Source organism: Bombus pascuorum, chromosome 15 (genome assembly GCF_905332965.1).
Source record: "Bombus pascuorum chromosome 15, iyBomPasc1.1, whole genome shotgun sequence".
Taxonomy (NCBI): Eukaryota; Metazoa; Arthropoda; class Insecta; order Hymenoptera; family Apidae; genus Bombus; species Bombus pascuorum.
In genome coordinates this window covers 5,140,761-5,163,752 of record NC_083502.1, presented here as the reverse complement: position 1 = coordinate 5,163,752, position 22,992 = coordinate 5,140,761, and the positions used below count along the sequence as shown (strand labels likewise).

At 39.4% G+C, this 22,992-nt stretch overlaps 2 protein-coding genes across 3 annotated transcripts in view; one reads left to right on the top strand and one right to left on the bottom strand.

Annotated features, from left to right (window-relative positions):
- LOC132914513 (chitinase-like protein Idgf4) overlaps positions 1-2,575 on the bottom strand; it is a 76,060-nt gene extending 73,485 nt beyond the window's left edge. The window contains exon 1 of the mRNA XM_060973695.1: positions 2,570-2,575. The gene's annotated coding sequence lies outside the window, so the exon portion shown is untranslated. The remainder of the gene's footprint in view (positions 1-2,569) is intronic.
- The window catches only part of LOC132914500 (uncharacterized), an 80,320-nt gene that overhangs the window by 49,290 nt on the left and 8,038 nt on the right, over positions 1-22,992 (top strand). The window contains exons 3-8 of one of the 2 annotated variants that reach the window (XM_060973659.1): positions 3,662-5,277; positions 5,468-6,472; positions 7,570-7,993; positions 9,604-9,704; positions 11,788-20,419; positions 20,522-21,582. In XM_060973659.1, the coding sequence (XP_060829642.1) occupies positions 3,662-5,277; positions 5,468-6,472; positions 7,570-7,993; positions 9,604-9,704; positions 11,788-20,419; positions 20,522-21,582 (12,839 nt within the window). Of the gene's footprint in view, positions 1-3,661; positions 5,278-5,467; positions 6,473-7,569; positions 7,994-9,603; positions 9,705-11,787; positions 21,583-22,992 lie in introns of both variants that reach the window. The other variant, XM_060973658.1, reaches the window with a different exon arrangement.

Sequence of the window (22,992 nt, the reverse complement as noted above, 5' to 3'; positions counted from 1 at the left end):
AAGGAAGCATAGAGAAGAAAATTTTGGACGCAGTTGCCTCCGCAGAGCTCGTCCATCGTGTGTAAGTGAAAAATATTGGAAAAGTATTCAAGTCGTGCGGACCGATGAATGCGAAAATGATGCTTCTGTAAAATTCTATGCATCCCTAAGCGAGAGACTCTCTAGTTGTGTAGATGAACTCGGCACTCTCACATATGCCTAGGGAAGATCGTTATTTTTAATGTTCTCTTTACATCGTTCACCTAAATATGTATCAAAGTGATGTTATGGTAGATAAATTTCTCATGCATACTGCCTTGTTTCTCCATGAAAAATATATTATCGTCCGATGGAATAGGAAATATGAAAGCAAGCTTGTTCGATACTTTTTGGATGATTTTTACCTACTAGAAAGTATCAAGAAAAACATACGTTATATTTTAGTCCTGCAGGGAAAACATGCTTTAAATCATCTCGTAGATTTTACTAGTGCTGTGAATAATTATTGTATCAAGTTCTAGTTTTGGTATTTCCAGAGTTCTAGAGTTATTTCATTTCACTGTTCTAGAACTCCGAAACTCTAAAGCTCTGGAACTCTAGAACTTTGGAGCTCTAGAAGCTTGGAACTCTAGAAGCTTGGAACTCTAGAAGCTTGGAACTCTAGAAGCTTGGAACTCTAGAAGCTTGGAACTCTAGAGCCTTGGAACTCTAGAATTTCGGAACTCTAGAATTTCGGAATTTTGGCGCTTTCGAATTCCGGAACTTTGAAATTCCAAATCTCTGAAACTCCATAACTCTATAACTTCGAAACTAAAACTCCGGAACTTTAGGATTCTCGAATCGCAGAATTATAAAATTGGATCAACATCGTAGGAATAAGTATCGAAGATGTTTCGAAATACTCAAACATATATAAATATCTGAAACTCCCTGTAATGGTTTTATTGGCATCGTAAATTATAATTGCGCAAATAGCTAAGTTTCGCACAGGTTAAGAATTATCGTCTAGCCAAAGGATTTTCCATTGAAAGCAAACGTGTGCCTGTACATGCGCGGAAAATGAATTCCAAGAGCGAAACCAGTTTCACAACAGACACATTGATAATCCCCTATTCATTAGCGGATATCGAATTATTAGCCGAGTGAAATTATTGACAGTATGTTATACGCCTCCTTCAGACCCAATTTGGACAAAAAATTAAATCGTAGCTTGCCTTGATGATTACAGCGATATCTGCTTTTACCGGCTATATCGCCAGGATGAAAGTATTTCCTCATCGATTAGTCAAGATTAATCTTCGCGGGATGAAAATAAAGGACATTGGGTAATTCATTGCGCTGATTACGCCGCACTCTGATATGAAATTCGTACGTAATAGCACAGGTGGAGGTTTAACGATGTCGCTAAATTATTCAGCTGATAGTTAGCTTTTTGTACCTGAAAAGCTTATCGTTAAAACATAAATTTAGATAATTCATACGCAGGTGATTTATTTTATGTGGAAAATTTCTTGCAACTAGGTTAGGAATTCTAACCTTATGAATCCCAAACCAATCCGCAGTTTTTCCTATAAATGATTTTTTTTTTTACTACATAAGAATAAAATTATGATACGACTGCGACGAAAAATTCTTTAAGGCAGTCATAAGAAAAACGAAAATGTCGAATACAGGCAGTGGATATTAAAGTCGAAATGACACGAGATACGACTCTGTAAATTTTATAAATGGCGTATAACGAGGTTCGTTTTGTTCCCGAATGTCTTTTAAGGTTAGGATTATAAAATAATCTGTACAATCGGATGCATAATATATACTCTCGGAAGCCTGAAAATATTGCTGTGTCAGATTCATTGAGAACGAAGCCAAGGACGTGGATGCAAGTTTTATGGCGATTCGGTGCAGCGAAAAATTTCGTAAAACATTAACAAACGCGACTCAGTGGAAGCGAAGCGTCGCTATTACGTCCTGTATATCGCACCAGTTGGCAGCTCGCCCGTGAAAATAAACGCACCTCAACTGAAACAGCCCCTTCGACATTCCAATCTCGATAGACTTTCTGTACTAGACCAGTTTGGACATCTGGATAGCCACCTCTCAGATTTTTCCTCAACTTTTTTCCATTATATTAGTCTTTCGCAACGGAGGCATTGTTCTGATTTCTAATTCAATTTCAGATTCAATCTGGTTCGAATCTCGTTCGATTTCCAAGTATATCTATCGATTTTTCGTTCCGCTGCATTTTTCACTAAATTTCATCTAAGTCGTTTTGACAATAAAAACGCAGGAGAAATGTATTACCAGGAAATAGATTAAAATATAAAATTCGAAAAGGAAACTGAGATATCGTAATGTTATGTAATAAAAATAAAGTCCAAAAGGCTGTTAAAATTACCCGAAGAGAAATAACATGTAAGAGTAGATATTGTTAAAAACAATAATTAGTTGAATTAGATTAAGAAAGAATTAGCATTAATTAACTTTCTTATTGAAGAACTACAAGGATATGTTTCTTCCGTGGAATCCAACAAGTTTTGGTAGTGGATGTTAATTTACCACAATGAAACACGGTCAACTCTAGAAGGAGGTTTTTCGAAAGGATCAGGACTTGGGTTTCCGGCTCGTGAAACGCCTTAATCGGCTTATAGTCAGCGTTTAATAACTTCTACACGGGATATTAAACGAGAACCACCGAACTTATTACCAGAACCATTTTCGTCACGCGTAAATCTGTTTCTCTCTGACAATGAAACCTTATTCGGTCGATGGACACGAGACTCGACGACTGTTCAGATTTAGAAATTAAATTGGCAAATTAAATTTAGAACTTTGGAATAACAAGGATGTAGAAATTAATTTTTCGTAATTCAATTGCTCCGTGAATTTATTAACCATTTAAAATTTATTAGAAACGCCATAAAAATATTTAGAAGGCGAGTGCTTGGAGATAATTTATCGAACGAGGAGGATTAATTTTCTTGCTTCGAGTAACGATAGTAAGGCTGAGAATAAAGAAGATAGGATAGGAAATTGTAGGGTGGGGATGTCAATCTCAAGATGTCATAGCTTCTCACAATCTTCTGCAGAGGTCCGTGGATGTTTACGACCACATCGGACAAGCAAGGAATTATTGATCTGTTTCCATGCTTATATAACCTGGCCTGTTTTTTTCACTTCCGTTTGCGTAGGCTGCATATCTCATTTACTAGATGCATACCATCGTCTGGGTATTTTAGTTCCACCCCTTGGATATATGCGATCCATGAGTGCTATTTTGAATGTCTAGTCGTGTTCTATTAACTTTCTGCAGACCCTGAAAATTAAAATAACTGATATTTGCTAACATCCGTATAAGTCAATGAAACCTTGAAATATCAAACTTCTGCAACTCTACTTTAATTCTTGAATACGTTTTCTTCTCAAAATTCTCTTTTTCCTCATCCTTTATAAAAAAAAAAAAAAAAAAAGAAGAAGAAGGCAAATAGAATTCCTAACCTATATACCAACTATATACCAACATATATCTATATAGCAAATATTCTGAAATTACTGAAGTACTGATCAATTATAGTATCTAAATCACATCCAGGTTTCCCGTGTAAATAATTACCATAATTATCAAGTAATTACAAAAAGAAAAAGAAACGCGAAGCACGGACCAATCGTCATTTTGAATTTTCAGAAGCTGCCTCGGCGGACGTGGCTGGTAGCAAGACGAGCAGCGAGGCTGTGGAGGTTTTCGGCGCAGCGAAATTCTCCCCGGCACCGACGGCATCGTCCGCGGCGACGACAGCATCGTCCCCGTCGAGCGACGTCAGGATGGTCGCCTCGACTCACAACCTGGATGATCTAGGCATGAGCCATACGGCCAGCGCAAACAGCGACCGTCAGCAACAACAGGAAAAACACTGTCACACTTACAGATCCGCTCAGACGGCCCAAGACAAGAGAAGCAGGCTCAGCAACGTGATCAATAATCTGAGGAAAAAGGTTCCTGACTCCAGAAACGGGGACTCACCGAGGAAAGAAGAAGACGACAGGAACAGCGTTGAAAGGAACCTCGAAACTCTGGAAAAATATGTGATGACGGTGTTGAATGGAGTGATCAAGGACGAGGAGGACGATGACAGAGAGGTAAATAGAAAGAAGGAGGCTGAGAAGGGCAAGGAGCCGGAGAAACTGCCCGAGGATCAGGAAGATGAGGATTCCAAAGGTCCAGCAGCCAAATTCGAACCTTCGAAGCCCAACGAAAGCAGAACAGAGGCTGCTGTTTTCCCGTCGGAGCAGCCTGACAAGCCAGAAGCAAAAGAAAGCCCCTTGGAACGCCAGAAAGTGGACAGGATTGAGAATTTTCTGAGGAACGAGGAGTCCAATTTCCAGGAGAATCTGTCTGAGAGTGTCAGCGAAGAAAAAGAGTCAACCAAAGTGGAAAGAGTGGAAGAGGAGGACATTCGCAGGATTAGTAAGGGTTCTTCCAAAGAAACAAAGTCCGAGGAGCAGTCTGCCCAAGAAACAGCAAGAAACGATGAAGAAGAAAAGAAAGAAAATCGTTCCTTGGGGACGATTATCATGGAGAGGCTGAGCGAGAACCAGGCTGAGGATAAGAGCAGCATTGATCCTGCCGAGGAAGACTGCGGAGAGTTCGTGTCTGACAACGTGGAGCTCTGGAACGTATGCAGAGATCTGCTGAATGACCTTCTAAATGGCATTAATCAGCTGATCGATGAGAACGGCCAGGAGAAAGAACAAACGAGAACGTTGGACAATTCTGTGGAAGAGTCCAGGGATTCTAGAACCCAGGACTTCTCCATGACGAGCTTGCATTGCAGTTTACCCCTGGACAAAGTGGCTTCTGTGCTGCAGAACTGTCAGACCAGTGAATTGGTTGTTCCACAGTCGCCTTCGTCGTCCTCGTCTGCTTCTTCGTCGTCTTTCTCGTCTCAGGGCTCGAAATCTCCTTCTAAACCACCTTCTCCCACTGTCAGGCATCTCTGTCTCTATTGTGACAGAAAGTTCATGTCGATATCTCTTAGACAACGACACACGGAGAGGGTTCACCAGCAAGGTGGTGGCAGAAGGTCAGAGAGAAACTCGAGGAAACCGTCACAAAACTGTCAGTATTGTTCTGACAAGTGTGCAGAGAGTTTGGAGGGCTTGTTCCAGCACATGGTTAGCAACCATGGGGACAAGTACCATGGATGTTTACAATGCTCCACTAGATACCTCACCAGGGAAGCTTTAGCCGGCCACATGAGCGAGATTCATGCTGTCAATGTGGAAAGGAACCTTCAGATTCAGGTTAGGGTTAGGCATAATAATAATAATTGAGAATCTTCTGAAAAAGGTCCTACAGATCTAGATGTATCCTAAATACGAAGCTCCAAGTTCTAAATGCCAATTTTCATCTACTTCTGTATCTTTACCTTTCTAACGAATTAAACTAAATTCTTCATTTTTTAAGTAATATAGTTTTCTACTTTGTTCACAGGAGAAAATGAAGGAACCTTCGCCCTGCAAGGAGTTAGGCAACCAAAGCCCCCGCGACGCTTCGAGCCCCAAAGAGAGAAGACCAGAAGACACAGCCCACGAGCATCGAGCAGAAGCTACGAACACTCTTCTAAAGCCGATGCATCCCGTGAAGGACAACTTCAGCAACCCAGGCAGCCCAGAGTTCGACAGTTCCTTCTACAGCAGCGTGAGCTGTAACATTCGAGAAAACCTACTGCATCACCTAGACGGCAAGCTCCAGAGCTCCTCGTCGACAGTCACATCCACCAGTTTATCCACAATAGACACCAAACCTCAGCAACAACCTCAACAGTCCTTCTACGAGCACAACGTTAATCAGATCCAGTTCCCCATAGACATCTCCCTGACTGCTGCGACACCAGTTTATTCTAAAGAATACGGTAACGAAGAGTACGAGAATAACAGCGAATATGCCCAGAAACCTGGCAAGAGCAATAGGTCTCATCCCAGAAGAGTGTCCTTCGAGAAGTATAACTTCCCAAGGAAGTACGATGGGAAGGAGCAGTGGACATGTTCCATAAAAGACCTGAGCAAGTTCGATATCTCCACTCAACTATCTCTAAGGAAGAAACAACAGCTTCTGAAAGAACGTCTTAGTTTAAACAGGCTGCGCCAGATCACTGTTCTTGCTCCCTCAGAGATAATTCAGGATGAACAGAACCTGGATTCTAGGGGTCTTGAAGAGACCGATGACGAGCCTTTGGTCGTGGCAAACAGCCCGGATGTCGAGCAAACATCTCGCTGCGAGATCGTCAAGTCTTCGGAGGCGCCCGATGGCTCTGAGGCGAAGCAACTTCAGGACACGGAGTTCACTGTGGAATTTGGCAACTTCCTGAGGCTCAGGAGGTGGGACGAGAATACTTCGATCGAGGCAGCTAAGAAACAGGAAATTATTTACGCCGAGCTAACCGGGGAATGGTCCAGGCCGAGGGTCTATATCTGCGGCGCCTGCGCCTCCAAACATGTGAGTCCTCAATGGAAATATTTAGGCGGTGAATGGCGCTATTTTGAGGTGGTTATTGGAATAATAAATGGTCGCGTTGGCGCAGACGTTATTTTCGGATGCTCTGATTCATACCTGCAGGTTGTCTCGAATTGATTTTGCAATGATACGAGGACAGAATATTTTTGATGACCACTTTGTGCTTTTTTCAAGAAATCCTATGGATCTATTAGGCAGAATGATCAGAATAATAAATCAGTAGCAGATTTTTTGTAGAAATTTGATGAATAATTTATTTAGTTATTTATCGAACTAGAGATCAAATTAATCAATTCGTGGTCTTGTAATATTCTTATCGGAATATGTATAATAGGATGTAATTCACTGTTTAATACTCTATAAACTTTTTGAACATCTTAATACGATATATATACATTTTTGAGAATCCGAATATAGAATTCTAGAAGCGCAGAAGTCTAAAAGAATTTGTTGTATTTAGTCAAAGAATTATTATTCTATGATTTTGTCGGGAAGTTTCGATATAGAGTAGTCGATGATTGTCTTGAGAAATAGTTTGGAAATTGACACAGTCGACATTTATGAGCGATTAGCTAATTAATCAGCCTACTTGATTGGTAACTATCGATCAAATTGCAGAACAGTTGAAAGGACATCTCTTCATGTTGATTGACAATTAGCTGTCGTCGAACGAATCTCTATTGATCGTCCTGCGATATTACCGTCGATTCCAAGTCCAATCGTAATAACCGTGCATGCCGATCGTTATTATCGATCGAGTTAATTGGGACGTTTGCTTCGTGAAATTGTCCCGTGAATTAGAACTTCGGATTGTTGCTTGAAATTAGCCTAAAATCCTTTTCACGGCCCAAAACATCAATAAATAACAGAAAAATCATTGAAAGTCTCGAGTTACTCAGCAAAAGCTGTTTAGTAGGCTGCAATTTTGATTTTTTATTAGATTTTCTTGAAATAAAAATATCCATGCTACTTATCTGGCAAGGATTATTTCATTCCTTGTTTCACATAATAAAATTACTTTATTAACAAGCAATGATACAGCAACGACACTAATCACAATTACCGTCTTTTTGTCACAGGTAACTTTGAAAGAAATGGAGGACCACAAAGTGATCATGCACCCAAACGTCTGGTGTTCCCACTTTGAGTTTTCTGGTGACCAAAGGGAACTTTACAAGCACCTATTTCTACCAGGAAAGGATGTACCCACGACAAAGGCGAGGACGGCTATCTTAGTGGAGAAGGTGTGCACCAAATGTTCCAAGAACTGTACCACTTTACCAGAGTTGCACAGGCATATGTTGGAATGCGGAGGAGACCAGACTTGGTTGTTAGGATTATTTGGCAATGGAAAGAAAAAGTGCAAGTGGAGACCGTTTGGAAGTCGCAGTAGAAGGCGAAGGCAGCGTGGAATGAAGAGAAACATTCAAAATTCCCAGACTCCAAGGGTGAACACTCCTAAGGAGAAGCAACCTACGGGGCCAAGGGTCAGGCCTAGCGACAGTGAGTGACCGTTTTCTTCCATTTCATTTTTCCTAGTTTATAAAATTATCAGCTTCTTTTTAAATCATCGACGAACAGCAAGTACTTCAGACACAGACAGACATAAAATTGCAGGATGCCTCTTTATATTTCTCATCAATGGAAAACAGATTACAATGCTAACCACGTAAATACTTTATTTTAAGAAGGAAACTGCTTTTGAACCAACATAACTCTACATATGCAAAGACAAGTTTTGATGCTTGCATTTCTCAGTGCAAGCTGATCAAATGATCAATAGGAGAAGTCATGTAATTAACACCTGCTACTGGACTCTGATTAAGCTGTCATCTTGTAACCCTCTGCTGCTGTAATTTAGCTACCCTTTCACGGGATTTAATGTCCTGTGAAATATAAATTTTAATTAGCTTCCATTAAAGCGCGAATGTCGAGTTACCTAGCGTAACCAAATAAATTATGCTGTTACATCGGAATAAATTTATTTTTACAACAAAGATAATACTTGTTTTAGGATAAAGACTAGTGTAATACATTTTTAATTACCCACGTTATTAATTATCTCATATAGAGTCGCGTTGTATTATAACTTTAACTTTGGCAATTCTAATAAAATTTATTCTTAATGAAAAATATAAAAAATTCCAGAGCAGCGCGTAATTTGGAAGTTAATAAAAAGCGAACATAAATAGGAACACACGTGGTAGGGAAAATTTGTTAACCACATTAGAGGAGCGTCTAATTATTGCACTAATTAAAACTTTGTTTCATTTAGTTGAATCACTTATCCAACAACTTCCCTTTGCCACGCGATAATTATGGATATGGTGAGGCATGATAACTTGAAACTTATTAATCATACGTTGATTAATATTAACGTGCCTCTAATGTCTGTACATATATACGTCTGTGTACTCACGTGCGTTTGCATATACAGTTTGGATATACAGAGTGTTTTAAATCTTTTCTAAAAACTTTCGCAAAGCGTTGGAGCATAATCCAGCAGAGAAAATAAAAAAATGTTTTAATGCAACTTTCATGTAAACTCTTTATTAAAGAGTTAGGAGCAAACGTTGAACATAATCAAAAGTATGCAACTTTTGAATTAGAAAATACAAATGAATAGAAAATATTGAATTTTAATTTCCCAAAATTCTTTTTAATTATAAGCTATGCTTTCAAAATTTAGGACACCCTGTATTTCAAGAAGAAGCAGTTGATATTCAGGCAGATATAATCAAACATTAATTGAGTGATTAATAAGCTGTTGAGCCACTAATACTAGATAGCCTTTACGATACACAAATTTTATGTATGAATAATTCCCAATGATTGGAATTAAATAACCAATGAGTTATCGTCCAAGTAAATTACGTTATTTATGATACAATGTTAATGAAACTTTCATGAAGCACCTGCAATAAATAATATATAAATAAAATAATTGATATATCGTAGCATCATTCTTACATGGAAGAAGTAAGTTATAGTGAATTTGTAAATTTACACAGATAAATGAATTTGAATCAAAGCGACGCAATTATATATTTAAGAAAAATTAACGTAAAACTGTACGATTTAATTTATGTTTTATACTGTTTTTCTGTTCATAGGGGAGAGCATACAAAAGATGTTAGCGAACTTACCCCCCAAAAGGGCCACCAGGAAAGTACTGCAGGACAATACGGTGCGGACCCAGGGTAGACTACGTACCGTAAGTGTTGAATATTTGAACAATTCAATTAACTTCATCCTAGATGTTCAGTTTTCGTGTTCATGTGGTTTTAATGTCGAATAACACCGGAATCATCATCCACGTGCTATTCATACTAAGCAGAATTAATCGTCATACATATTAATTGACACACAAATGAAGTAGAGTCGAGATATCTGGAAATATAATTATCAACTAGAGAAAAATAGTACAGCAAGAGTAAATAAAGTTACTTTAAATTCTTAAACAAAAACCTTTGCTCTACCTTTATTATCGAGGAGGGAAAAATATCTCTGTAAAATTCAAATCTAAGCTAAAACATTTTCAATCACAGATATAAAGCTTAATTGCTAAACACACGTGTAGGTATAAGTAAGCGGCCAGTAATTATAAAATTGAAAAAGCCTCTGCCTTACCTTTTTCACTGGAAAGTAAAACGTTGCAAATTTCTCTAAAATAGAAATTCGCATGGAAACTAGAAACGAAGGAATTATACCAAATACGTAACTCGATCGCTAATCGCACATCTGCGAACGTAAGTTATCAGCAATTATGAAATTGGCAAATAGGAAATAAAACGAAGGAAAGAAGTTCTTCGCTTCGACGACGAGAATTTCGAAACATTCTAATAAACAGGAAAATAAACAAGGGAAGACCGAAGCTTCGAGTTAATTGCTGAAAACACAGGTGTAAGTGGTGAGCAATAATGCAACAGACAAGAGGACCTACTGACCGTGAAAGAAAGCTGCCGAGTCAGAGAAAGAAAGAGTCTTAAGAGGACAATTTGCAAAAAATGCATGCTCTGTGCCAAGAAGCTAGTAAGACACGGTGACCCAAAAAGCATGCACAGTCCGGTGACTGGTTGGAATTAGGTAAACGAGCAGCTCGCAAACAGCTCCAGTTAGCGGATGACCCGAATCCTGGCGAAAAAGATGAAACTCGATAATGATAAGGCAATAACATGGGACCGGCTCCGGCTGGACGACACGGATATAAGTGGAGTATTGATTAGCCAACACGGTTGTCCGCACGTTGCACACACGGACCCATATACACACAGGGAGGATACGCCACGTAGTCACACCGACAAGATGGTTTTCGTGCTCTCTTAGAAAACTGGCACACGATTGACCCGTCTATGGACACTCCCTTGGCATTTTTGTCGAAGCAAGAACTATGACATTTGAAAAGTCTCGCTGGTTCCATCTAATTCGAATCGACCAACCGTGGAACAAGCGCAGAATTTCCAGAGTGATTTTTATTAGGATAAGAGCAGAAACATGTATAACGTTACGTATAGTGTTATCGATGTGGAATTGAGGTTCTAAGGGTTTTACCAGAGGTGATGAGGATTTAGGACACTTTACAATTATGCTACTTTGTTCGTTAAAAAGCTTGTAGAAATTTTCTAAGAACTAGAAATACTTAGGATTGATTCTTAAGAGCACTGCTGCAGGTACTAATCTTAAAAGGTCACAGAATAGGAATTGTAGAATTCTAGAACTGAGAATTTAGGGTTGGTAAGTATTCAAAATATTAAACTTTGGTGTTTTCTTCTTTTTTTTTTGTATGCTGAGAGATACAAGAATTTTTTAAGATAAAAGTAGAAATCCTTAAGAGTTTTATTTGCAGGATACAACTGTAAATTACAATGCGTTCGGTACAAAGATTTTGTCGAAGAATTTGTTGTTCTATTAAGGGATGATTTATAAACAAGATCTCGGACTTAATTATTCTAGTTAGTATTGAATTTTCAAACACTTCGGATTTAGCGGATTATCTAATCACAGATCCGAAAGAATACTTAGCTGCTTCTTCGAACGAAAGAATCCACGAATCAAAAGCTTCTATGCTCAAAGTTAAGTAACATATCCCGTAGGGCTGAATTTAAATACAGCATAATAATGGCCGTGACGTGTTGCCCAAGAAGCTTCGATAAATCACGGGATAATAAACAGGTGATTCCGTAGGTTGCACCGAAAGAAACTCCCCTAACTTTTCGTAGCGAGCACAGAAAAAATACACTCACCGAGGTGCGCGCACACACACACACAATACCACGAAGGCTTTGCCATTTGTACAGGTGCAATCCAGAACGAGACCACGAATGGTCGGCGACAATTCCAGCGCCTCTCGAATGTCCCGGAACAAAGCTGCCCTGAGGAACAAGCTGCTGAAGAACGCGAAGTCGATTCAACGGAATCGCTGTCGGATCGACAACATCTCTGCCGTGATCGAGAGCGTGGTGAAGAACTACACTCCTGATGACAAGAATCCTGACGAAGGACGAAACGACAGCTCAGAAAAAAACGACTTGGAGAAAGAAACCAAAGAGAAACCGGCCGAAGGATCGTCTTCTATCAAAGAGGGTGATGTGCCAGACGGAAGGAGCAGTAGAACAAAGATGGTCAGAGGTCCCAAAGTGTTGGGTAAAAGGAGAAACGTGAAAACGAAAGATGGAGCTGTGAAAAGCTTGGTCCAGGTGAAGAAAACAACTTTGAAGGCTAAAGCTAGAGCAGCTTTGAAGAACCTGTCCGAGACGAAGGCAGATACATCTAACGAGAGTACGAAGATATTAAAGAGTACCAAAGCTTCTCCTAAGAATGTGGAGAAGGAGGTAGATGTGGATGGAACGGAAGCTAGTCCAGTAAAGAACAAGTTGTCCACTCAAACTACACCCAAGAGGAAGCGGCCGGTGGATCCTGTAGCCTCTTTGAACGCCTCCATCAAGGCAAAGTCACAGCTGAGGACCCAGGATGGAAAATTTGCCAGGAATCCTAACAAAGAGTCTCTGTCGCCTCAAAAGTCCCCTGAGATCAGGTGTCCTATTTCTGGTCGTTTAATAACCAAGGTAAGGAGCAGCGAAACTAGTCCAGAGTCGTCGATCACTAGATCCAAGTTAAGAGCAGTTTCTAAGTGCAAGAATGGCGACCAGTTGCCGAAGAGGACAACCAGATTGTCTTCTGACAGCGACAAGATGCCCACGTTGGAGCCAGCTGTTCAAGTATCATCCAGTTCTGAGGAATTTTCAGAAACTACCACAAACGACCTACCAATCCTATCTCCTGCTACGTCAGCTTCTAGCCAGGAAAAGATTCTGCGTGGCAAGAGTCAGACTAGCAAATGTTTGAACCTGGACGACAAGGAAAATCCTAAGAAAGAGGAGAGTCAAGTTTCAGGAGAGAAAAGTGATGTTCTGAGCAGTTTACAGGAGGAAGAGAAGGATCAGAAACAGGGTAAAGGCAGGAGAGCAAAAAATGAAACGAAGAATTTGAATAAAAGCGTGGAGAGCGTGGATACAAAGACTGAAGCTTCTAAGGAAGGTGCTAAAGGTCTAGTTAAGGAAAAATTCAAGAGGAAAAGTGCTCCTGCGAAGATTCCAAGCGTGGAAGAGAAAAAAAATATGGCGAAGAATGCAGAAGAAGTAGGTCTGAAGAAAGAAGCTAGACAGAAAAAGGAAGAAGGAAAGTTGGAGACTAGGAGTAACGCTAAGGCGAAGTTAGAGAAAGTCGTCGACGATGACAGCCCTATAAAGATTCAGAACGTTCCCTTTGAGGTGAAGAAGTTGATAGGCTCAGACAATAAAGAAGACCTGCTAACCAAATTGGTTCTGACATCCAGGATTGCCACTTCCAAACGCTGTCTCAGGCAACCAATGTCTAAATTTAAATTCGATCAGGCAAAGATCAAGCCTCGGAAGGATTTAGAACTGGAAAAAGGAAAGCTGGACTCGGGATCTATCTCGGATGCGTCTACGAAGAAAGAGAAATTCGACGCGAAAAGAAGAAAATCGCTGAGGAACACGGATAGGAAGGACAAAGCTGCTTCAAAGGATGAGAAAGTTTCAGATGAATCTAACAAGATCAAAGAAGCTGTGAACGAGATGAAAACAGCAGTCAAAAGACGAAGAAGCAGCAGTATGTCCAGTGAGATCAAATCATTGGTCAATTCCAGTCAGGCGTCTTTTGATGGTCAAACCAAGTCAGAAGTTGAGATGACTGTCCAGGCTGCTGACAAGAGGCAAACTAGATGGTCGTTGTTGAATACTAGCGAAGCGGAGGTCCAGAATGAACAGACAGACTTCAGCTTGAAGAAGAATACTTTTGGAAGAAGACGAGGTAGAGTTAAATATAGCAATGAGACATCTGAAAAAAAGAACACCGATGTGTCCCAAACGAAGAATGAAGAAACTGGTAAAAATAATTCCTTCGAAGTTAATGACGAAATCGATTCAATGGATCACAACGAAGCAAATTTTGATGATAAAGGGACCGTTTCAATTGGAGCAACGAAAGTTGTCAAGGACAGGCAAGAAGAAAGCGAGAAAATAACTAGAAACGAGAAAGAGCAACCCAAAGGTTCTGACCCTTCAGAGAATAAAGAAGCAACCAAGGTAACCGAGAACCTAAATCACTTACAGGTGGAAACGAGCAATTCTATGGACAGTGGCAAGGAAAATTCACTGGAGAAACCTGCACCAGTTCAAAAATTGAAAGTTGGAAGACCCAGGAAGTCCTGGGGACCCAGAAAAGAAAGAGCATCCAAAAGATCTTTAAATAACGTAATTGGAATTCTTACAGAGGGCATGAACGTCCCTGTCGAGTCTCAGCCAAGTGTCTTGAGCATGCAGACTACCTTGGATAGCGTGGATTCTAGTGCACTTCCCCAGAATTCCACGCCACAGACTGATGATGCCACTAGCAAGACTCAAAATTTAGATAAAAGTATTAAATCTTCTGAAGACACTGTTTTAGAAGTGACAAATAGTCCTGATAAGTTAGCAGAGGAGATCTCTTGTGTTGAGAAGATTTCTAAGGAAGATCTAAAGCAACTTGAAGTTTTAGAAGCAGCTAGTAAGGACCTGAACTTGAACAAATCCGTAGAAAAGGTTCAGAAGGTTGAATCTCCCTCTAAAGACACCAAAGAACAATCACCAGCTAATGACATTATTCTAGATCTGTCCAGAAGGAAACAGAAAGGAAAGGGATCGTTCTTAGAGAAAATAGTTTCAAAAATAGCTAAAAAAAAGGATGCTTTATTAGAAGGTGAAGTTGGTTCTCTATTGGATACAGCTGCTGACGAACTTACTAGTATTTTGGACGAAGTTGGGCCTGGTTTATCAGAAAACGCAGAGACTTCGAGCGAAGCGAAAGCGAAAACAAAAGCAGAGAAGATAGGAGACACTAGACAGGAAACTATCAAAGAAGCGACTAGTAGGAGTTGTCAGGATAGTTTAGTTCCTAATAGTTTGACCAAAAGCTTGGAGAAAAAAGACGTTACTGTAGAAAATGAAGAGATGGTTTTGAAAGAAATTTCAAAAGAATTGCAGTCTAATGTAGAAAATTCTGATGAAAAGAAAATAAAAAATGAATCGAATATAAGTTCCAGTAAAGTTACCGGTGAAGAGATTGAAATTAAATTGCCGAGAGAAGATGAAAAGACCACTTCTTTAAAAGAAAAAGGAGCTTGTACCAATGAGTCAAAAGTAGAAGAGGAAGCTGTTTCTATTGAAACGAGCCCTATTAGAAATGAAATTTCATTGCCTGTTTTGGAGATTCCAGTAAGTGATTCTGCAGATGTGTCTTTGTCAAACATGGAAGAAGAAAAGAAGAAATGTGAGGACGTAACTGAAGAAGTCAAAGTGAAAAGGAAATCTAAGAAACGATCGGTGGAAGTGAAATCCCCAAAGAAAAATAAAAGGAAATCCTCCGAGCCAGCAGGGAATTTTGAGGAAAGTTCGATCTCTGAGGAACTGTATCTGGCTGACGTGATAAAGTTAATCGAAAAATCAAAGCAAGTGCCTTCTACCAAAGAAAATGTTCAAAACGACTTGTCTACTGAAGTTGATGCAGACAAGGTACCATGTGAGGAGAAAAGTATAAGTGAAAAACCCGAAGCAAAGGATAATAGGATTGTTATTGATGTTAAAACAGCTGAAAACTCTGAAGAAAGTATTGAGAAGCTCAAGATAGATTCTAAGGAAACTTTAGAAGAACATGCAATAAATGAAGAGAATAAACCAGAAGATGCCCTTCAAGGTGTAACTGTAACGAAAAATAAGGAAGAAGTTCAAGTGACTAACGAAGAAAAGAATTCGATGAAAATAACTGGAAAGAGAAATTCGGTTACAGAGGCTGTGGATCAATATTTAGAAATTCAATCTCCAGTTAGAAAGTCCTCCAAGAAGAAATTGCAACAGGAAGAGAAAATAAGCCAAATTTCTGAAGAAGAAACGATGTTCAGTGTGGAGTCTACTGAAGTGATAGAATCTTCTGTGAACGAGATAGCATCCGAGGACAGCAGAGGACCCAGAAGGAAATCTTTCAAGACGAAATCCATGATTCAACCGAGAAACGACGAGAAGACTTCGAAGGAATCCGAAAGTGATCCTGTTCTCAGTATTAGCACCATTGTCCCGACTGAAAATCCTGAACTACCTTTGGAAGAACCATCTGAAAAACGTGAAACTATAGAAAATGAAGTTACAACGCAGCAGGTAACGCTATTGGATAGCATAGAACAATTGAAAGAAGAAAAAGAAGATTCTAGTTTCAAGAATACGGAAACTCGAGCGGAAGATAAAGAAGAAGTCACTCAAAATCCTCCAGTGAATGATCAAAAGGAGTCACAGAAGATCGAAGAACCTATAATTGTCCCCAAAGTGCCAAAGAAGCGTGGAAGAAAGAAGAAATGTTTGATAGTCGACCAGACACCGACACAAGGCACCATTTCTCAAGAAAATTCTGACTCCAGGATGCGCATACAGACCGCAGCGCTTGAATCCACATCGACAAATCAACTTCCTCCTAGAAGATCCTTGAGGACGAGTAGGTTCATCGAGGAAATTGAAGATCAGAGCAAGAATTCCAACGATCTGATTAGTTTACAAGTTTCTTCGGCAAGTCTGGAACCGTTCAAGGTTCCAGAGGTAACCGAAGTGTTGCAGCACACGAAGAAAAGAACGTATAAGAGAAAGTCGATCATCGAGGAGAATTTAGACACTCAGAACAATTGTTCTCAACCAGAACCTGAAACAAGCAACGCAGAGTACCCAGAGGCGAGCAGAAGTTTGGCTGGAAAAGAGGAGCAGCCAGAAAGTTCTTGCCAGAAAAATTCTTCTGAAGGCAAAAAACGTAGCTTTAGGAGTTCGACTCGCGAACACGTAGACTTAGAAAGGTCTAGTTCTGCTGGTTCCATAGATCTAATTGGCAAAACCGAACAAATTAGTAAAACGAGATCTTCAAAGAGAAAACAACTGTCTTCTGAGGATTTGTCAGGCCAGGAAAGCTTAAATCAACGAGTTGAGAGCGCAGACAATTTGTCAGAGACCTCGTGCGTCAGTGATTTCAGTTATTTCAGAAAAAAACGTTATTCTAAGAAGAAGAAGCTTTACGAGTCTCGAGAAGACGTGCAAACAGATACCTCTGTGACCGACTCAGAATCTGTCGATACGGAGAAGAACACCCACAGAAGACAGAGTTTGAAAAGAAGAGCCAAGAAAAACATATCCTTCTTTGCTGAGTTCTATTTGATGGATGACTTCGATATTCCAATGGATATCGAGGATTGTATATCGCATCAAGAGACAGCAAAGAACGACGTTAGCCAGGAGTTGCAACCAAAACCGTCGACCGAGCAAGAGAAACTGGTTGAGGAAGTCATCTCGAACGAAGTTTTTGATGAAAAGCCAGAAGAGAATGTTGAAAAACAGGAGGAAGAGGTAGTTGAAGATTCTAAAACGCCGGTCGACGAGGAAGAAGGCGAGGAATATGAAGAAGACGAACTGAAAAACGAAGATAAGGTGGATACGAAGCTGGATGGTCTTTCCCAAGTTCAGGATGATTTTCAGACGCCAAAGAAGAGAACAGCAGGCAATTACGTGGTAGTTCATAAGAAGACAGGTGAAATTCTAATCGTGGAGAAGAGGAAAAAGTTGACGAAGGAGGCTGCCAGATTTTTCTGCGATGTTTGTACCACCAGCTTCACCAGGAAGAGCTCTCTAAAGAAACACAACCAGTCTCAGTCTCATTTACTTCAAATGGCCAAATGTAAGAAAGACAGAACATCTATGGAGGACGCTGAAAGTATGGAAGACGTTGGTCAAAATGATACTTCTAGTGACGAAAATAGAGTCGAATCGGCCGATGAAGTCATGAATGCGTCTTTAGAGCTGAAGGATGACCAGAAGGACGCTAATCCTCCCGAATCCAACATTACTCAGAACGATCTAGAACCAGTTCAGACTGATCCTTGCTATAACAATCAACTTGAACAGGATTCTTTGACGGATTCTCAGACCACCCATCAACACATCCTTGAAGATGAACTTCTGGATGAAGAAATTTGTAAGATCACTGAAAATATGAGCCATGATGAGTACGTTCTCACTGATCAAATGACTCCTGAGCCAGAATCCACGTCCACGCCTATAAAAATGCAGATCAAGAAGATGGAGGACGTTGGAAAGAAGAAGAAACACGAAAAGAAGAAAGAAAAAACTAAAAAGAAAAGCTCGATCGATGAACAAATTAGTTTAGATAATTCTGAGTTGGAAAATTCACCCGATTCGACGTTGGTAACTGTTCTGGGTGAGAATGTGTCCATTAAAATTGCAAAGTCTTCGCTCTTGAATAAACCGAAGTCTAATTTGGATTATAAGGATGTTTCAGAAGGTTTATCCGAAGATTCTGCTGTGAGCAATTCAGAATCAAAAACCGATACTCCAAAAATGAATGAAAATGATTTCAAAGAACAGTGTTCAGATTATGGTCCCAGGTTGCAGGAAAACCAGGATATAGATATGGAAATAAAAGATGCTCTGCTGAGGACAGAAGAAAACAAAATCATGGAGAAAGATAGTATATACAAATTAGATTCCGAGGAAAAGACTGAGGATCTTTTGAGAGATAAGTTAAACGATAAAGATAACGAAGAAAATCATTCACATGAACGTTTGAGTCTGAAGTTTACCATAAACAAACGCAGCATAGAAATCTGTAAAAAACTTGATTCTGAGAGCAATAAGAGCTACGAGTTAGACTATTCAAGCACATTTAATAAGGAATCTCAAGATGTTAATTGCAATTCTGAGAAAGACTATGAAAGTGCATGCAGTATACAAGTTGAGCCAGTTACAAGTTTTAATTACTCCAAACCAGAAATACAGGAATTTAATCAACGCTTGAATTCAAGCTTGTGCAAGAATCAAAAAGCAGAAAGAAAGAGTTTTGAAGGTATTGATGAATTGGACGCTTGTAAAGTACAAAACCTTGAAGGAGAAAGTATGAAAATGATATTTGATAACGAGAGTGATAAGCAGGGTGAACTGGTCAAAACGCCACGCCATGGTAAATCCAAGAAAGGCAGAGCTAAGAAACATTTTGAGAAAACAGAAAACAGTTCAGAAGATAAAACCATTAAAAGTTCTTCCAAATCTAAAGATGGTCAGAATAAATTAGTGTTCAATGATGCGACCAAACTTTCAGAGACCACAGATGATCAAAGATCACTCGATTATTCTGAAACATTGGATATTAATGAAAAGTTAGAGCGTTTAGTACCTGATTCGCAATTGGAAGATAATTCTGCTAAAAGTGATGGTATAGTTATCTCTGCAACATTAGAAAATGAAGATGATCATGAATCTAATGAATTACAAATTGTTGAGGAGTTAGAAATCGATAAATTTTATCCTGAGCCAGAATCTTTGGAAGAAACTGCTTTGAAACAGTTAGTACAGGAACAACAAGTTTCTGAGAAGAGAATTGAATCATTAGAAGACAAAATCAACTATTTTCAGTCAATGGATGATGATGAAGTTTCGTCATCCTCAAGTCTAGCAGACAAACCTTTGTCTCAAATTTTATTTGAAAGAGAAGAAAAATTGGAGATATATAAAGAGCAAACAAAGGAACGAGAGTCTTCCACGACCTTCCTGAAGGATTCCGACAACGAGCCAAAACCTGAAGAGAAACAAGAAGTCGAGAATAGCGACCCTAAAGCTACCAAATCTGATATCGATGATAATTCTTTAGACATAAATGAATTAATTGACAACCAAAACTCTGACAAGAATTTGAATACTAACGACGAACAAGCGGAGCAGCAGATTGTATCAGAGGAAGAATGTGAGCCGGAAGCATCGAAAACAGCGGAGGATTCTGACAAGGACTCCAAGATTTCATCAGAGTCTGAGAACAGCGAAGCAATTCCATCAATAATTGGTAGTGGTCGAAAATCAAACACCAGTGATCGTCAAAATCCGAGCAAAAAGGTGTCTAGGAGTCACAAATACTCTAACAAGGACAACTACAGGAAATCCAGAGGCAAGAAATCTTCTATAAGGAACAAAATCGCCGATTTGACTAGTGAAAGCGACGACAGTGAAAATGAGGACAAAATTGAATCACAAAACAAGAGTAAAATCGTGAAGAGTGTGTTTGGCAGAGTTTTTGGTGGTGAGAAGACAGACAAAGTCAAGGAGGTACTGAACGACTGGGTGTCCAAGTCAGAAGACGACTCAGATCTCTCCAGAACAGGCTTCAGATCTTCCAGTTCCAGCGAAGGAAAGACTAAAGACTCTTCAGGCGACAAGAAAAAACACTCGGTTTCATCCTCTATACCTTTTAGTCCCAAGAAACGTTCTGGAAAAAGATCCAAGAAGAGCTCTTCTTCGGACAGAGCCAAGGAGAGAAATCCAACATATGAGAACCAAGGTGAGCATCGATCTAGAAAACACACAAAATCAAAGAACAGCTCCAATAATAAGAAAACACATGATACAGAAGCTTCGAATAATTACTTCTTACTGTTACCAGCAACCAAGTGCAGACTCAGCAAGAAGAGAGCAGAAGAATTAATTTCTAGGACCTTCGAGGACGATTTTACCGACGTCAATGTTGACAAGAGCCAGAAAGCATTGAAACACAAGGAGCCAAATTATGGACTGAGGAATCAAGGCAAGCCTGACTTGACGATCAAGGACAGTGGCTATGGATCCTTCAATTATGACGAAGATTCTTCCAAAATCGTGCCCTTGGAAGATGCCATAGAAGACGATCAGAAAGTGATCAAGAAGAGAAAGCCGTCAGATTTTAGAAAAAGTAAAGGTAGAAACGAGGAGGAAGATTGGAGAGATCTAATTGAAGAGAAAACAGTTTCGGAGAATCCTAAGGAGTCTGGTGACGAGGAGGATAATTTCACCAAGGTTCACCTTGAGAGAGACCCCTTCACTAGCCGAATGTCTGTTGATCTGGAATCTTCCCAAAGTTGCAGCAGTCTAGCACCTAGTAGCGTGAGGAACAGATCTCCAAGTATGGATAGGAACTCGCAGACCACTAGAGATTCTGACATAGACGGCGAAGAAGACGAGGACATGGGCCACAGGCGAATTTCTCCCTTGTTCTGTGGAACACCCAGAAGTTCCATAGAGACCAGCTCCAACAGTGAAAATGAAGAGGAAGAGGAAAATTTGGCTACCAACGAGGCCGCAACTAGGAAAAGAAGCTCCAGCGAGTTCTCTGGTGAGAAAATCGTCATTAGATCGCCCTCTTCGAGCCACAAGAGCGAAGTAGTTACTATTGCACCCACTGACGCGATAGAGGACAACGCTCTGGATGTTCCTCAAGAGATCGAGACCACGAAGCCTAGACAGGGCAAAGTTCTGAACTTCGACGAGGAGCTATTTGTCGAGTGTTGCTCCAGGTTGAAAGCCACCACTGAGAATGAGCTTAGGGGAGCTAAAAAGATCAAGCTGGATCACAACGAAGGTTACCATAGGAAGGATGAGCAGCAGCAAGGATTCAGGGGACCCAGGGATAGGTGGAGAGACGTGGAGAGTCAGAACAGCCTGGGAAGTCTTTTGGAATCCGTGAACCAGGTGAGTATTTGGTTAGATTAATTGAAGTTTTGCATGCTTCTTCGGATATTTCAGATATAATAAAGGTATTAGGATCTATAGGAGGGCAGATTTGGCTTTGTTTGAGTATCTGTGCTGAATTGATAAATCTATAGAAATGGCGAATTAACATATTTTATTAAGGTATCTTGATTCTTATTTTAATTGCAATATTTTTTCTTTCTGTGTATTCTGCATGGTTTTCTCAATAGATCTCTGATAATGAAGATTAAATCAGCTAATTAAAAAAATCGATATTGCTAAAAAATTAATTTGAAATAGTACGGTAAGTTGATAGCTTTTTGAAGGGATATATAATTTATTTACTATTGTTTAAGATATATGATTCACTACTTCATTGATAAGCCTACACTTTGCATGCACTATCTCTTTCTTACTTTTCTTTTTATTATTCGCTTGGTTTGGCGATCTTATATTATGTAGTAGCTGAAAATGTTCAACTTTCAGCTCAGTCTGCAGTTCTCAGTATCTTTTGTACATGCTTACAGAATGTTTATTTGTAGGGGTGTTTTCTGAACATAAATAATAAGTAAATTCAATGAAATAACGAATATTACACAAGCTACAAAGGTATTATATTAATATTTATACAAAAATATGAAATTATTATTAAATTTCTTTTTAAAACGGGATATGACACTGTAGCATTAAATTTAATATCACAGTCATTTTAGGATAAAATTGGTACGTAAATATTTCAGAATTAAGATAAACTGGATTACACCCTTACACGAAATTCTCAGAAGGGAATACTCTATACATTATTGTGGTAATGTTTGCAGGACCTATGAACCAGCTTTATACAGACAATGTCTCTCAGTATGCATGCAAAAGGTAGTTCTCTCATTCCTTCGACATTTCTTAGTGTGTATGGTAATTCCGAAACTTGTCCCTTCAGATACGATGTTTTTTAATGTCTTAGATACAAAAATGCAAGTAACCAATGCTGAGCGTTATTACTAAATATCTCTAATCATTCTACAAATTTTTATCCTATCTTCAAATGCATTATATCTTTCCTAAAATTCATTTTTCTCTGCAAAAACTCTATTTTTAATAGTAAAAGGTTCAGCTTGGCGTTACTAACACTACCTATTCGTATTAACATTATTTGCACAAGAATAAAATTTCCACATCCTCTATCCCCACTAACAACTTTCCTAACTAAACCAATTTTTCAAAGAATTTTTATCTATTAGTAGATTTAATTTTACTGATCAATGTGTTATCCTCTGATAGTATCTGGAGCATATTGTTGAAAATTATGTGCTAATTGCTGCAAAGTAGCCCATTTCAAATTCCAAAATAGTTGGTTAATCTTCCATTGAAGATATCTTATAGATTCCTCTGGATCCCACTTTTGGGTCCTGA